This window comes from Amia ocellicauda, chromosome 1 (assembly GCF_036373705.1).
Source record: "Amia ocellicauda isolate fAmiCal2 chromosome 1, fAmiCal2.hap1, whole genome shotgun sequence".
NCBI classification, from domain to species: domain Eukaryota; kingdom Metazoa; phylum Chordata; class Actinopteri; order Amiiformes; family Amiidae; genus Amia; species Amia ocellicauda.
In genome coordinates this window covers 16953256-16966540 of record NC_089850.1, presented here as the reverse complement: position 1 = coordinate 16966540, position 13285 = coordinate 16953256, and the positions used below count along the sequence as shown (strand labels likewise).

General features: G+C 38.5%; 1 protein-coding gene across 1 annotated transcript in view; it reads right to left on the bottom strand.

Annotated features, from left to right (window-relative positions):
* Positions 1-13285, bottom strand: part of ush2a (Usher syndrome 2A (autosomal recessive, mild)) — a 243804-nt gene that overhangs the window by 110011 nt on the left and 120508 nt on the right. The window contains exons 38-40 of the mRNA XM_066697388.1: positions 12124-12300; positions 2987-3137; positions 1013-1155 (exon numbers count right to left, since the gene is read on the bottom strand). Coding sequence (XP_066553485.1) covers positions 1013-1155; positions 2987-3137; positions 12124-12300 — 471 coding nt within the window. The remainder of the gene's footprint in view (positions 1-1012; positions 1156-2986; positions 3138-12123; positions 12301-13285) is intronic.

Sequence of the window (13285 nt, the reverse complement as noted above, 5' to 3'; positions counted from 1 at the left end):
TGTATAGTTAACTATAAATTAAGAGACATAACTGAGATGAATGCTGTCCTTTATTAAAGACTTATATAATGCAAAATGGGTTGTTAATTTAAGAACATAATACATTTATAAATGTATGTTGGTGGTGTGCAGAAAACTACTTTATACTGACTTATTCCCTCATATTGGGACAACACAAAGCTAAGTGATGCTCAGGAAAGTGAGAGTTTATTACTGGCCGTCAATCCATGCATGACTAAAGTAAGAAAGTCTCTCTATACACGCTTCAAGCTGTACATCGAAACGCAGCCGAGAAGCAGCTTTCAGACACGAGGAATCCCAGCAAAAAATCCAGGCCCCTTTCTCTCGAACACGACCAGATGTCTGCACTTATCACCATCAAGACATTTGTCTCAAGATAAAAAAAGAAGGAAATGTCACATTTCCGGCATTTTCATTTTCCTTATTGACAGATAGCAATTGAAATCATATATGTTACATTACAGCGAGAGGGATTTTAATGTACTGGAGATGGTCAAATCAATGTAAAGCGAATAAGAGAAAATACAGTAATATAGGGATGCCCTTTCTGAAGATGTTTATAATGACAGCACTTCAGTTTCAGTACAAACACTGATCAGTCTCTCTTTTTTCCATAAGATGTTAGAAGGTAAAAACACAGACAAATGAAGAATGCTGAACAGAAAGTATCATGAGAAAATTCCTATCAGAACAATGTTAACAGAGTGATTTTAGAAGCTTATTCCCCCCATGATAACAGCATTTGTAGTATGTAAATGCTGAAATGTGCAAAATCCACTTAGTTGCGGCAAGTGTTGGAGCAATTTCCCGATGGCAAGTTTGCGCTGGAAATCCCATCCTCTCTCCTCGTGTCCTGCTTGTAATAATACACTCAGAATTATGACGGGAGAGAGATAGTGGATTTCTGGGCCGTGGAGTGGGAGTCAGAATTCTCCTGAAAATGTTTGAGAACGTGCAACCAAAAACTTTTTCAGCAGATGAGGTCACTTACTGTCCTCTGCCGTGACCATGCGTGTCCACTCACTGACCGTGTGTCCATAGGCATTGGAGACAATCAGCCTGAACTCATACGATGTGTATGGCTCGAGACCAACGGCCATGTAACTGAAAGTAGTAGTTACATTGTCCAGGAGCCTGAGGGGAGAAGAAAATAAATAATTAAAGACCCTGTAATAGTGTCTTAGCCATAGATTACCTAAAGGGGGGAAACTTATTAATATATATTCTGGAAACCGGTTTACAGGATCAGGCATATTCTACTATTTGACATTTATATTTACTGTTTTAACAGTGAACAAATATACGCACTGGAAAAAGTAATGGTCTGAGTGAACGCTCAATTCAGAAGCAGACGCAGTTTAATTTGTATGTGGCTTTTTTTTTTTTTACAAGAGGACATGAGTTCAAACCAATAAAAAGGCAATTAAATTTACTGTACCACTTTAAATGAATCAAGGACATTTAATTGACAACACTTATATTACACATAAGATAAATGGAAGGGAGGACAAATATTGACCGGCGCAATACAATACATGGATAGGCAATTAAAAAGAAACTCCAATCCTTCTAGCACACTTTTCTTGAAAAAAATAAGTTAAAGACTATGTCATTGTTATTGTTTTATCATTATTGCAAAGTAAAGTTAAACATCTTTACTACTATTGCAACTGTTGAACAGAGAGAGAGAATACATTTGAGGTTCTGTTTAATGTGACACAAATCACAAAGTAAGCTTTAAAGAGAGATTAAATGTATACATTTTTAAAACACGATAGGACATTTTTTTTTCTTGATTCCAAACAATTGTGAAAACCGAAAAACCATTCTAAATATCAGCTGAAATCTTTCTATTCCTGTTTTGTGCTACTGTAGTTTTTTTAAGATTCACAATCAAATTTACCATAAGACTTAATAAATAAATCACATGAACAATGAAATACATTTCAAAGGGATCCCTAGAAACTAGGGTGATATATAATACATGGGCCTAGTCATTTATTTATTAGAACAGAATGAGAATTTTCCCATTTCTGATTAAATTGCACTTTGTTGTCAAGATGCATGTAATGAATACATATCAGATGCATAACTTTTGATAGAGCAGTCTTCTGCAAAATTGTTCAACTCTGCATAGATTACAAGGAAAACCTCATAATACAATCTTCTTTCCACCAAAAACCGCCAACGTGAAATTATACGCACACATTGGTGGTCAAAGTATTGGTTACACCTAGTAATCACACTGAAATATATCTAAAGAAGGAGCAATTACCATAAAATATAAAATTTATTTGAATAAAGTGCAATAGAGCATATCTTGCTGGGATTTTCCTGTAAACTTCTCGTCAAAATTGTGTTAGAAATCACGGCAGATTGTTTTTCACTGTAATGTCAACCTCATCCTATATCATTTCAGTCAAGCTGGTCAGTAGGGGGGATGATAAACCTGTTGTTCTTCTCTCATGGTCACATATGGCACATTTACACAGATGCAAATTCCCATGTAATTCTGTTCCGCGAAGTCATGATGCTGATTGAGGAAATGCTTAAACAAATGTATCAAAAGCATCAGTGCCGTGATAAAACAAGATAATTCAGGTGTTTTTTCTCTCCCCTTTTACTCTGAGTGGAATTTAGACAGCCTTGTTCAATGTAAAGACAGACAACATACAACACCTATGCAGTATTGATATTACGTATTCCCCATTATGACTTGCACAGGCAGTAGAGTGTTTATAAATAATGTTCACTTTTCTAGACAATGAGAAAAATCCTTTTGACATGTAAAACATTAACCTAGACTTACAAAAGTGGAAAGTGAATTTTCAGTCACTGTGAATACATGTGTTGGGAATTGCCTAAAATGGTTAATTTGTGTGGTGGAGTTTAAAAGTTGTAATCAGTTAAGGATAAATTGTGTGCGACTTATACAGCTTTATAAAAAATCTATTGTGGGTCTTACTGTAGAATGTCACCAGTGGAATGATCTGCCTTCCTCTGGAGTTGGTATCTGGGCAGGCCTGGAGCATTGTTGCGAACTGGTGCAGACCAGACAACCTGAAGACTGGTCGGGGTGGCAGATGACAGCCTAGGAGGCAGCACGCCATCTGGAGCTGTCGAACAATGCAGACGAATTAGAGCAGAGAAAACTGTGGAGAGCATATGCTGGGTAAGAATGGAAATGCTCCTTAAACTGGAAAAACTGTTCCTCGCTTTGAGCAGCGGCGATCCCATGGACCATTTGGTTTAACGCTTTCTTCCCTATTAAAGGCTCCTTAGATTTTGTGATTTTTGCTTATATGAACAGGAAACAAACCACACTATTATATAATAGCTTGTTTTTATAGTGGTGTGTGTCTGTTTTTTGTAGTTTTCCTCATGAACAATTAGGTTACACTTTCATTTGACTAAAGAGTAAATTTATCTCACCTCCGGCTCCCAGAGCCACAATCTCCAAGCATATGCCTAAGATTAAAGGGAATCTGTTTCAATTAAATATATATTCAAAAGGTAAGTATATTCAAATATGAAAGATACAGCAGATGTGTGCCAACTCTCCCACAAACAAGCACAGTTTCTTGGGACTCCATATTGTAGTTCATCGTTTCACTTCAGTGAGATCTGCGTGCGATTTATTCAATATTAGTGATACTTAGTCTGTACATCACCACATTTCCTAAGAAATTGAATCAATGTGAACTTAACCTTTATTAAGTGAACCGGTAGCTTGCTATAGAGACCAATCCTCTCACCTACGGACATTTTGAGCTGGAAACTGAAGAAAAATACTACAAAAGATGTCAGAAAACATAGTCCCCTGTGAGAAATCTTGCCGTCTCAGTGAAACATATTTAACGTCGAGTAAATTTAGCCACCACACATTCCACAAGCAATTCATATTCTCAAGACATCCCAGACTTGTTATATGATTATAGAAGCTGGACTTTTTTTATTATTATTCTTAAATCTGCACAAAACACTTCTGAAAAGGCAAAAATGTAAAATGTGAAGGGAACAACACAAACCATACATGTCACACTTTTCTAATCTCTGGTCACCTGCCTTGATTTACTTTCTGCTGTCCCCTACGGTAGCTGTTCTATCGAACCCGCTGCAATGTCCTGATATCTGTAATTTATGGGATAATTCCTAGTCTTACTGCTTTTAAAGTGGCACCAGCCCTGGAAACTATTTATAAAGCAAACTCAGCCTGAGGCACCGTCTAGGCCTTAATCAAGTCCAATTCAGCCTGTTTTCAGTATATTTCCCACAATTACATTGTTGTTTTTACTACAGTTCCCCACTGTACAACACACAGTCATAATTCATTTGATCTAACATGCCAGTTTAGATTCCTGCACTTCTGTGATGAATGACTGAAAGCACATACATTTCAATTTCCTCCTATGAAGGCGCAGTCAGAAACAAGACCCCCTGTTGAGCTGCTCAAAGACCCATGTGTTAAATTAAACATCAACATTGAGGAAAATCTTACAAATAATATGTTAACATATAGCGCCAACTGCATAGCCCTGGCACAGGTAATCTCCCTCCCGAAGGGATTAGGACAAGATTCCTCAAGGCGTTTCTTTGATCAGGTGAATGCCAGCTTTGCCAATCATTGTAAACTTTAATTTATAGAAGGCTGCTTCTTACATATAATGTCTTAGCCTTGTTATATTAAATACATGTCAGAGAGTTAAAACACACACACACATCAAATTAGAAACAATAATATAGTCCGTGGTCCCACATCCTGTTACTCTTTGTACTTCTGCCTGAATCTAAGGTTGAATGAGTTGCTACGTATCATTCAGACCTTCATTTGTTTTTAATGACACCGACTGATAAGGCAGAAGGGCCACCACACTGTCAACCACCTGCACAAGTCCGTCCCCCTGTGAGAGACCGCAGAGAAAGAGCAGGTCCACACGCCATCAGAAAGTCCATCCCCCCCCTTCTGTTGGCCTGTGACGTCATCATTGGCAGTGGGCATGGCTCTACATTTGGAAATCATTCTTCACATTCCTCATACAGGGGTGTGTTCATTGAGTAACTACAGCTAAAGGGTGTTCAACCCCATAGCATTCATATGTATTTTTTTTTTTAAGTATTTCCTTATTGATAACACTTATAGGTCTCCCAAATTACAGTGTATTAACATGGTAGTTAACAGTGTAATTATACATTTGTTTACATGTACTTAATGTGTAAAAAGTGGGCCATGCCCCTGGTGTAGCTACAAAGGCATCCTTACCAGACAAATGTGTACTTACATACACCGCTAATCTTTTTTACACATTAAGTACATATTAACAAATGCATAATTACACTGTTATTATGAGTAACTAACATGTAGTTACTGAGTACCTACTATGTTGATAAACAGTCAGTTGGGAGACCTATTGTAAAGTGTTACCTCTTTATTTATATGTATTTCTAAATAAAAATCTCCATTTATGTATTGCCCCAATTGCCCAGAGTGCCTACAGTCCATCTGTGACATCAATGGAAGCATTTCATGGAGATGGAAAAACTATAACACAGTGGATATAATATAGCAACACTCAGCCAGCTGTGCAGTGCACCATGGGAAGTCCCAATCAAAGCCACCAGTAGCACAGGCCAGATTTAACACCAACTCCTATACCCTATATGACTCACCCTATGCTCTGGCAGTGCTTTTGCCATATGCACCACTTAGGTGCCCGGCTCATGACATTCCTAGTCATGTAAATATCAATCTGTTACGATCAATGAGCAGACTTAAATCATATAATGAGAACAGTTTCTTTTTCTTCTATTAAACTGAATTTTCTTCAAATGAGGCTTCAAAATCTGACGAACAAATGAGCGTCCCATGACCAAAACAATGAAAACCAAGAGTGAACTTCAATTGACCCTCATTTCAGCAAACTGAATGTTCTTCAAATGAAAACTGTGTTCAAACGATTACAAAAAAATAGAAAGCAAACACGTATCCCCCTCTGTCTAAGGCTTGTTCAATTATTCTATTCAAAATCCATTTTTAAACGGCACAATTATAACCGTGTTCTGGAATTACAAGTTCATCCAACTAATTTTGACGAAATGATGATGAAAGTGTGGCTTCAACCACCAGTACAGGATTCCCTCGTCTGAAAATCTTCCAACACTGTAGCCATCAGTCAAGGGGGGAAAAAAAAAAATGAAGGAAAAATATACAAGAGGAACACGAAATCCCAAAAACATTCTGGCAGAGTATGAGAAGCATCTGGGCACATCAGGGGGTCAAATCCATCGCTCATGTCAGGAAGAGAAATTAGTTTTACTGCAAGGGCTCAATTTTCATAATGCACTAGCAGTTCCATTAAAAAAAAAAAAAAAAAAGCATAAAAAAGTTTTAGAAACACTGCTGTCAGTGCAAAGATCATGATAGCATTAAATCATCAGGAACAAATAACTATTTGGAGAAATTACCACCGAAGTGTGCACAGAAACACTGCTGCATCTGCCGCCTCACGTCAGCTGGATATCTTTCAATGTGACCGGTACGTGTCTTTGTGGGCCGCTAATACATTGAGAGACTTCCCTCTCTCGATGTGCTTGCATTGGACATTTACAAAGCTCTTTCTCAAAGACTAATCTCTGTCTAGCTTACAGATCCATTGCCCACATTTCAAGTTTAATCATCGTTAAAGTATGAAATTCAGTTGTAATGGGTGATTATGGGTACTCATGATAGGTGAACAAATGCAGGGGGCTGGATTGGTCTGTGAGTGTAAAACAAACAAACAAAAAAAGACATACAAAAGCTTGAAAATAAGATGTCTTTGGTGATTGCATGTTAACCAAAAGTAAGGTGTGCCGGCAGCTAAGTTGTCTTCATTGAGATGAAACAGACGTCTTAAATGGGAACTTGTTCATTTAAAACTACAATACTCCTTTGGAAAAACAAAGGTGCTGCCCACATTGGACAGAATAAAGAATTGGGCACATTCAAGTGTTACATCCTACTGTACTGCTGCCATGTGTTTGAGAAGCCCTGCTTGTTCTGAATTCCCGATACCTTGGCATCCAGTTTCACACACTTGGAAGGAGCGGTGTTGTCCTTGCCTTGGAGTTCTATGCACACCCCATTAGTAATGAGCGAGAAAAATGCCTTTTCTAACCGTCCTTTAACGTGTAATTAAGCACTTCTGTACTGCATGACATGGCTAATTGCTGTGTTAGAGAATCCCGGAAAGTGCGCATACTGGTTCAGTTTGATCCACTTTAATCTGCAGGAGACTGGGCAATGTTTCGAAAAAACACAAATAATTACAATCTTTTCGCCTGACGTCACTTTATTACTGTCCAATTTCATTTTGGATATTTGGATTTGGCCAAAGCTGGCACATATTTAGCCCCTGGGTGAAAAAAACAAAAACAAATGGGGTAAAGGAGGTTGGTACATTAGCTCATTGTCTCCATCACATCATCACACAGGGCCATTTTTGGCTGTAGAAGCTCAGTCTTTGCTTTCTCTGAACGGTCAGAGACCTAGAAAACATATTGATTTGTATTAGTTCATTTTTACTAGGCAAATAATAAGTCCAGTAACATCACTGGGAGCTCTGTTAAGCTATGAAAGCCAGAACATCCCGCGTCTCTCCGGGGGGGAAGGGCGATAGACCTCTGACTTCCTCTTTACTATACATTTTACAGTGCAGGCTCAAGCTCCCATTTTGCAGATGAGGTAAATGCTATTCAAATGTGTTCTTGTGTCATCTTTTCCTTTTTAGAATACCTACTGTGCTGTGACCTGATGTCTCCATGACAGGTGATAAAATAAATTAGTCAACTTTCCCAAACTGGCTGCTGGGTTGTGCCCCATGCAGCTGGGAAGGCATGGCTCAGGGCGGATGACTCATGGGACGCATGGAGAGGGACGTGCGTTTCTGCATCACAAACTGAGCCACTAGGTGACATAAGGTGTACCAGCTAAGCCCAAGCATTAACTCTTTCTGCTTCTTCGTTATTTGCTGTCATAGAGACTCAGTCAGCGGTCAGAGCTACATGCAGTAGAGACAACACAAAGCCCAGAACAGGACATCCGCAAGGCTTTTAAATGCATAAGGACATCTGAAGGGTCACAAGCAAGATGCGGGCATTTGGTGGATCTTTTGCCCAGTTGGTTTTCCTGAAGAAACCAGGAGAGTGGGCTTAAATTATATGGTTTGTTCTAGACCCCTACAACTCTCTGTGTAAAGAAGTGCCTTCAAAGCACCCGGGGTCTCCCTTGCTCTCATTCACTTTGATTACACCCACCCCAAACAAATCTGAAACAGATTATGTTGGAAACCCTGGCACCTATTCTTAAATCTCTTCTAATTCTGGATTCATCTATAAGAACAAAGTCCTATTAATTGACATCAATTCCTGTGCCATCTCCTCTGACTAAGCCTAACAAGATCTGTCATTTAACCTATCCGTGTATAACAATCTTTTGAGACAGATTCATTTGTTTGTTCCTCTTTGAACTCTTTGCAGAACAAAAACTGTCATTTTGCAAAAAGGTAACCAGAACTGAATACATTGTAACATTTGTTTTTCAGTGCACCTTACAATTACAGCATTTGTAACTTCTCTTTACTATGCAAACATTCTATTCTTTCATGTCACTTCCCCATACTGCCTATATTAGATTAAAACAATGACAAATTAACACAGTCTGCCAAATCCTTGCATGTGGTCGTTTGCATCTGTCAACATTATATTTAATTTGCCATTCGTTCACACAGACTAAGGGTAGCATGGTAACAGACTTGGGGAATATGGAAAACGTGTTTTTTTCCGGCTTTGGCTTTGGCTTTAAAAAGACCAAAAAAACAAAAGAAAAAGAAAAAAAAAAAAACACTCGGTTATAACAAAGCAACACCACAGTGCAAATACGGTTTGCAAAAGAGTTAATTCCTATGGATTTTTATTTCACAAAACACAAAGTAAAATTCCTTGCCATTTCCCTTCCGATCTCAGGTATATCAAAAGTGTCACTAATCATTTTAAACTATGCACTTTTATGTTTCCACTGTATCTTTAAGCTTTCTACCCCTTCTGTTCTTTGATGTAACAAGGACAGTTTCAGACAAGGCTTCAATTCAACTAAGAAAAGCCTAAAGATCTTGAGGGCGGAAAAAAAGCATGGTATTTAAAATTTATACACTTTCTAATGCCTTTGTTATGAACTTGAACATCTTCCAGAAGTTTCTTCACTTCCGCCTTTGCTTTGAGGACCGGTGAGTCCATTTGTCCTCTTGGTTTTGTGGCTTATTAATATGTAACAGCCTTTACTGCCCAGTTCCATCATTTAACTACATGCAGAGTCATGGCTGACCCTACCTAATCAATTGGCAATCTATATGGGTTTGACTGATAAAAGAGCCTATTAGATTTAAGCAAATTAAGGGACAGCACCAATGTCACCAGCTTATTAATCAGTGTGTTTTGGTGCGATGTGTATAAAATACCAACCAGTGTCTTTTGGAGATGAGCTCCGTTTGTAGGTATCGAGGGCTTACATGTTGGGGCAACACGCTGTGTACGTAAACGGCAGTGTATTAAATCAAGTGCGAATTGTAACCACGAGCTGATGAAATTGAGTGAGGAGTCAGTACTTACCAGAATAAGAGCTTATTGAAGTAGTGAAAACATAAAGCAACATTTAATCAGTGAGGTTTTTAACCAAATGGGGATATTCGCAAATTCGCAAATTCACAAATCGCAAATATATTTTGAAGTTTCTTATGACGGCATATTTTCATTCATTCATTCCAGTTACAATAAACAAGGGCATTGATTGCCCACGGGAAAGATCTTTGACTGGGTGTTTTAATGGCATCCTTTGGAATCCGAATCTATAACTTATTTTTCAGTGCCACGCAGTTCGCTCGTGGGCGATGGGGCTGGGGGGGGTGGCCGTTTATGTCCCAAGAGAGTATTGACCGGCCCTATTCAAAAATAAAGGTAGTTAAACTCTGCATGACAGCATGAAGAAAATCACTAGAGGGATTAGGCGCCTGCGCTGATTGATCTGTACCGGAGCTGGACAGCGGCTGAGGCGTGAACCCATTTTGGCACAGCACGTGAGAAACGATGCAACCCAAAATGTACAAAAACATAAGGCATGGGGGAGATCAAATCCTTAACATCGCTATCGCTCATGTGACTGGGCCTACAATCAACCTTCATACACTTATTAAGGTAAACCAGGAACAGTCACACCCACATGGCCCAAAAACATGCACTTATCGCCTCCAATATTAATCTAGTATCTAGTGCTCCAGCTCGCTTATTAATGGCTTGGGTTTTTTGCGAGAAACATTGACAGGAAAGTGCGATGGCTTTCTTTTATAACCTCCATGGCTAATTTCATTCTACTTAAACACACATACTCCAGCGCATAGCACATGCTTCCCAATATGATTTTGTGTGTAAATCAGCTTAATAAGTTTTCACACCATTAACTAAAAGGAAGCATGGACCAAAGACTATTTAACCAATGAGTTGTCACCTTTCATTTGCGAGGAGGGTCATAAAAAGGAACATTTCCAAGCCATAAGAGTCATAATTAAAATCAACAACAATTTAACAATGTAAAAGGTAGGTCCTTAGTGCCGTAATAAACTTATAGTGCCTCGTCTCTCTAGGCTGCCAGGGGCTTTTTACATCTTTTATCTTCAACTACCGTGAACAGCCATTGGGGAAAAGAACAACTGCTTTTTTTTTTTTTTTTTTTTTACTTATGCCAAACATCCCAACCAAACTGCCAACATCCTGCCACACGATTTCCATACACTTAACAAAAGCAATTTCTGTACCATCCATCTGTGTTTGTGTAGAAGGACCTGTTTGTGAAGCAAAGTTGTGTTAAATTAAGATAAACTGAGATTGTGAGAAATAACAGGTCATAAAACTCTGCAGTGTTCAGTGCAGGCAACAATTCCCAGCCGCGCCTTCATAATTTAAATATGAGACACTTTTAAGATTTAAAAAAACTAAGAAACAACATTGCTGTGGTGTTGGTTTAAGACTTTTTCCTTCGGTCTGACATGTATTAATAGTACAGCTGGGAAATCTGTAATGTGTTCTCTCTGTCTGCCCAGACTTTGCAGTATTGACGTTTGTGCCGGCGTTTCTCAAAGGTAAGCTACTCTGCATTCCTAAGACATATTACCAATGCTTTTATTCTTTTTTTTTAACTTCCTGCTTTTCTCGTATGTAGTGACTGTAAGGCTGATTTTTACTTTTCAGTGCTGGCTGACACAAAGTTATGGAGAGTAAACAAAACAGCATTGGAATGACATATTATTAGATGTACTGTATGGTACCCTGTCAGTATTTTTTTGGAGGCTTCCCGTGCTTGCATTTGTTGATCGTACACTAGTTTCTCATGCTCCTTTACCTGTCCCACATTCTTGATTTTGTTGATTTGTGGGAAACACCCAACACTTAAATGTGCAATTTTGCCAACACTTGACACCATTCTTAGTCCCCAAAAAGAACAGACTGCATTTGCTTTTACCAAATTATCTTCTCTTTCTTTCACAAGACATAATGTTTGTGCTTCGTGTCGGTTGTTCTATTCAGCACTAAGTTGCAGACTTGCATGCTCACACACTGGAAGGCGTGTGTCAGCACATATGACTGTGTATCAGTATGCTTAAAACGTGTCCTATCAGTCAGCTTTCGCACATACAATAAGTCAATACTGGAAATAAACCTGATCACGGTCTAACCAAGGTCAAAGGTGCATGAGTTTGTTTGGAAACACAACACCATAAGCCACAAAGCCAAAACCACATTCAGGGTAAACAAAGTGGGCATGGGGCAACATACGACGGTCATTTATGCCCAGTTTTAGGAAAACAGTCCGGCCAAGAGTGTGCCAACAACCTTTTGTGCCAACAGAGAATTAACTCTGAAATTGACGGTAGAAGGAAGCACATTGTGTTTGGGAGACAACAAATAAAAACAAATCAACAATTTTGGAAAAATGCTTCCTTTTATATATGAAAAAAACACATGAAAAATGAGTTTCACAACACAGTTATTATGAAATATAAACAAAGAGCTACTTACCCCCAGGAGGTAGAGATATTGCTGTGGGATTACTCATCACACAGCCTTGGCTGTTGCAGGCATTAACTCGAACGGTGTAGTTAGAAAATGGAACCAATCCTCCGATGGATACCCAAGCCCCTGCTTCTGTACTGCTGTGCACAGCACTCGTATCAGTCTTCATTGAGTCGTTCTCAGCTGTAAAATAAACACAAATAAAAAACATCCATGAGCATGCTGCGGTCGAAAAGGAGCAGGAAAATAAATATATAAATGCAAACTTTCACTAAAAATAATGTTCTGTAAACATCTTCAATGTAAATGTTAGATCAATTCTACCTTTATTTGTATTGGTAAATAAAATTATGCTTTGTCGATTTCTCTTTTGTTAACATAATATTTTCTTAAACATCCGAATTTTCAAATTACGCAGAATTAATGAGTCAAATACCTACATAACATTCAGCATTTTTTTGCCAAAATGTGACACCGCATTGCAATGCTGGAAGGAGACACCTGACACTATAAACAACACAGCTTCAGCCGATTCGGTTCACTCACTCATTTTAACACTTAACCTCATTTAGTTGAATATTTTGCTAAACTTTGCTCTGTAAACAACCTAAATGTACCTTTCAATATTTTATAGTAGCTTGTGTGTTGCGCAAGCAATTCTCATGTAATTATTTATTTCTAACAATGGTGGAAACATTGTATTTATTGTTGTACTTATTTCATTTATTAACTCCAGGTTAACACAACTAATGGAGGTTTTGTTGTAACATCCGACTGAATGTTGTCTTTATTACATAGAAGGATTTTTTCAAATGTGCGATTGTGAGAAAGCCTACAGACAGAAGCAGGAATTGAAGGAGTTTCTGATTGTCCATATTACAAAACTCTCCTGTGTGACAAATTACAAGAATAAAAGGGTCAAAATATTTTACACTTTATATCCAGACCACTTTTAATACGTGGAATGAGACCACTTTGTTTTTCAGGCACGGGCTCTTAGTGGAATTCCTCAAATCTCCTGTGTTCTGCCACAGAGGAGCACGTGACAGTTTAACACCACTTTGTAGTGAGGGTCTGTGAGGACAGGGGCTCTGCTGTCTGACCACAACTACAGTCAAAAATGGGGATTGATTGTTTCACTTGCTCTTGTATTGATTTCAAAGCAGGA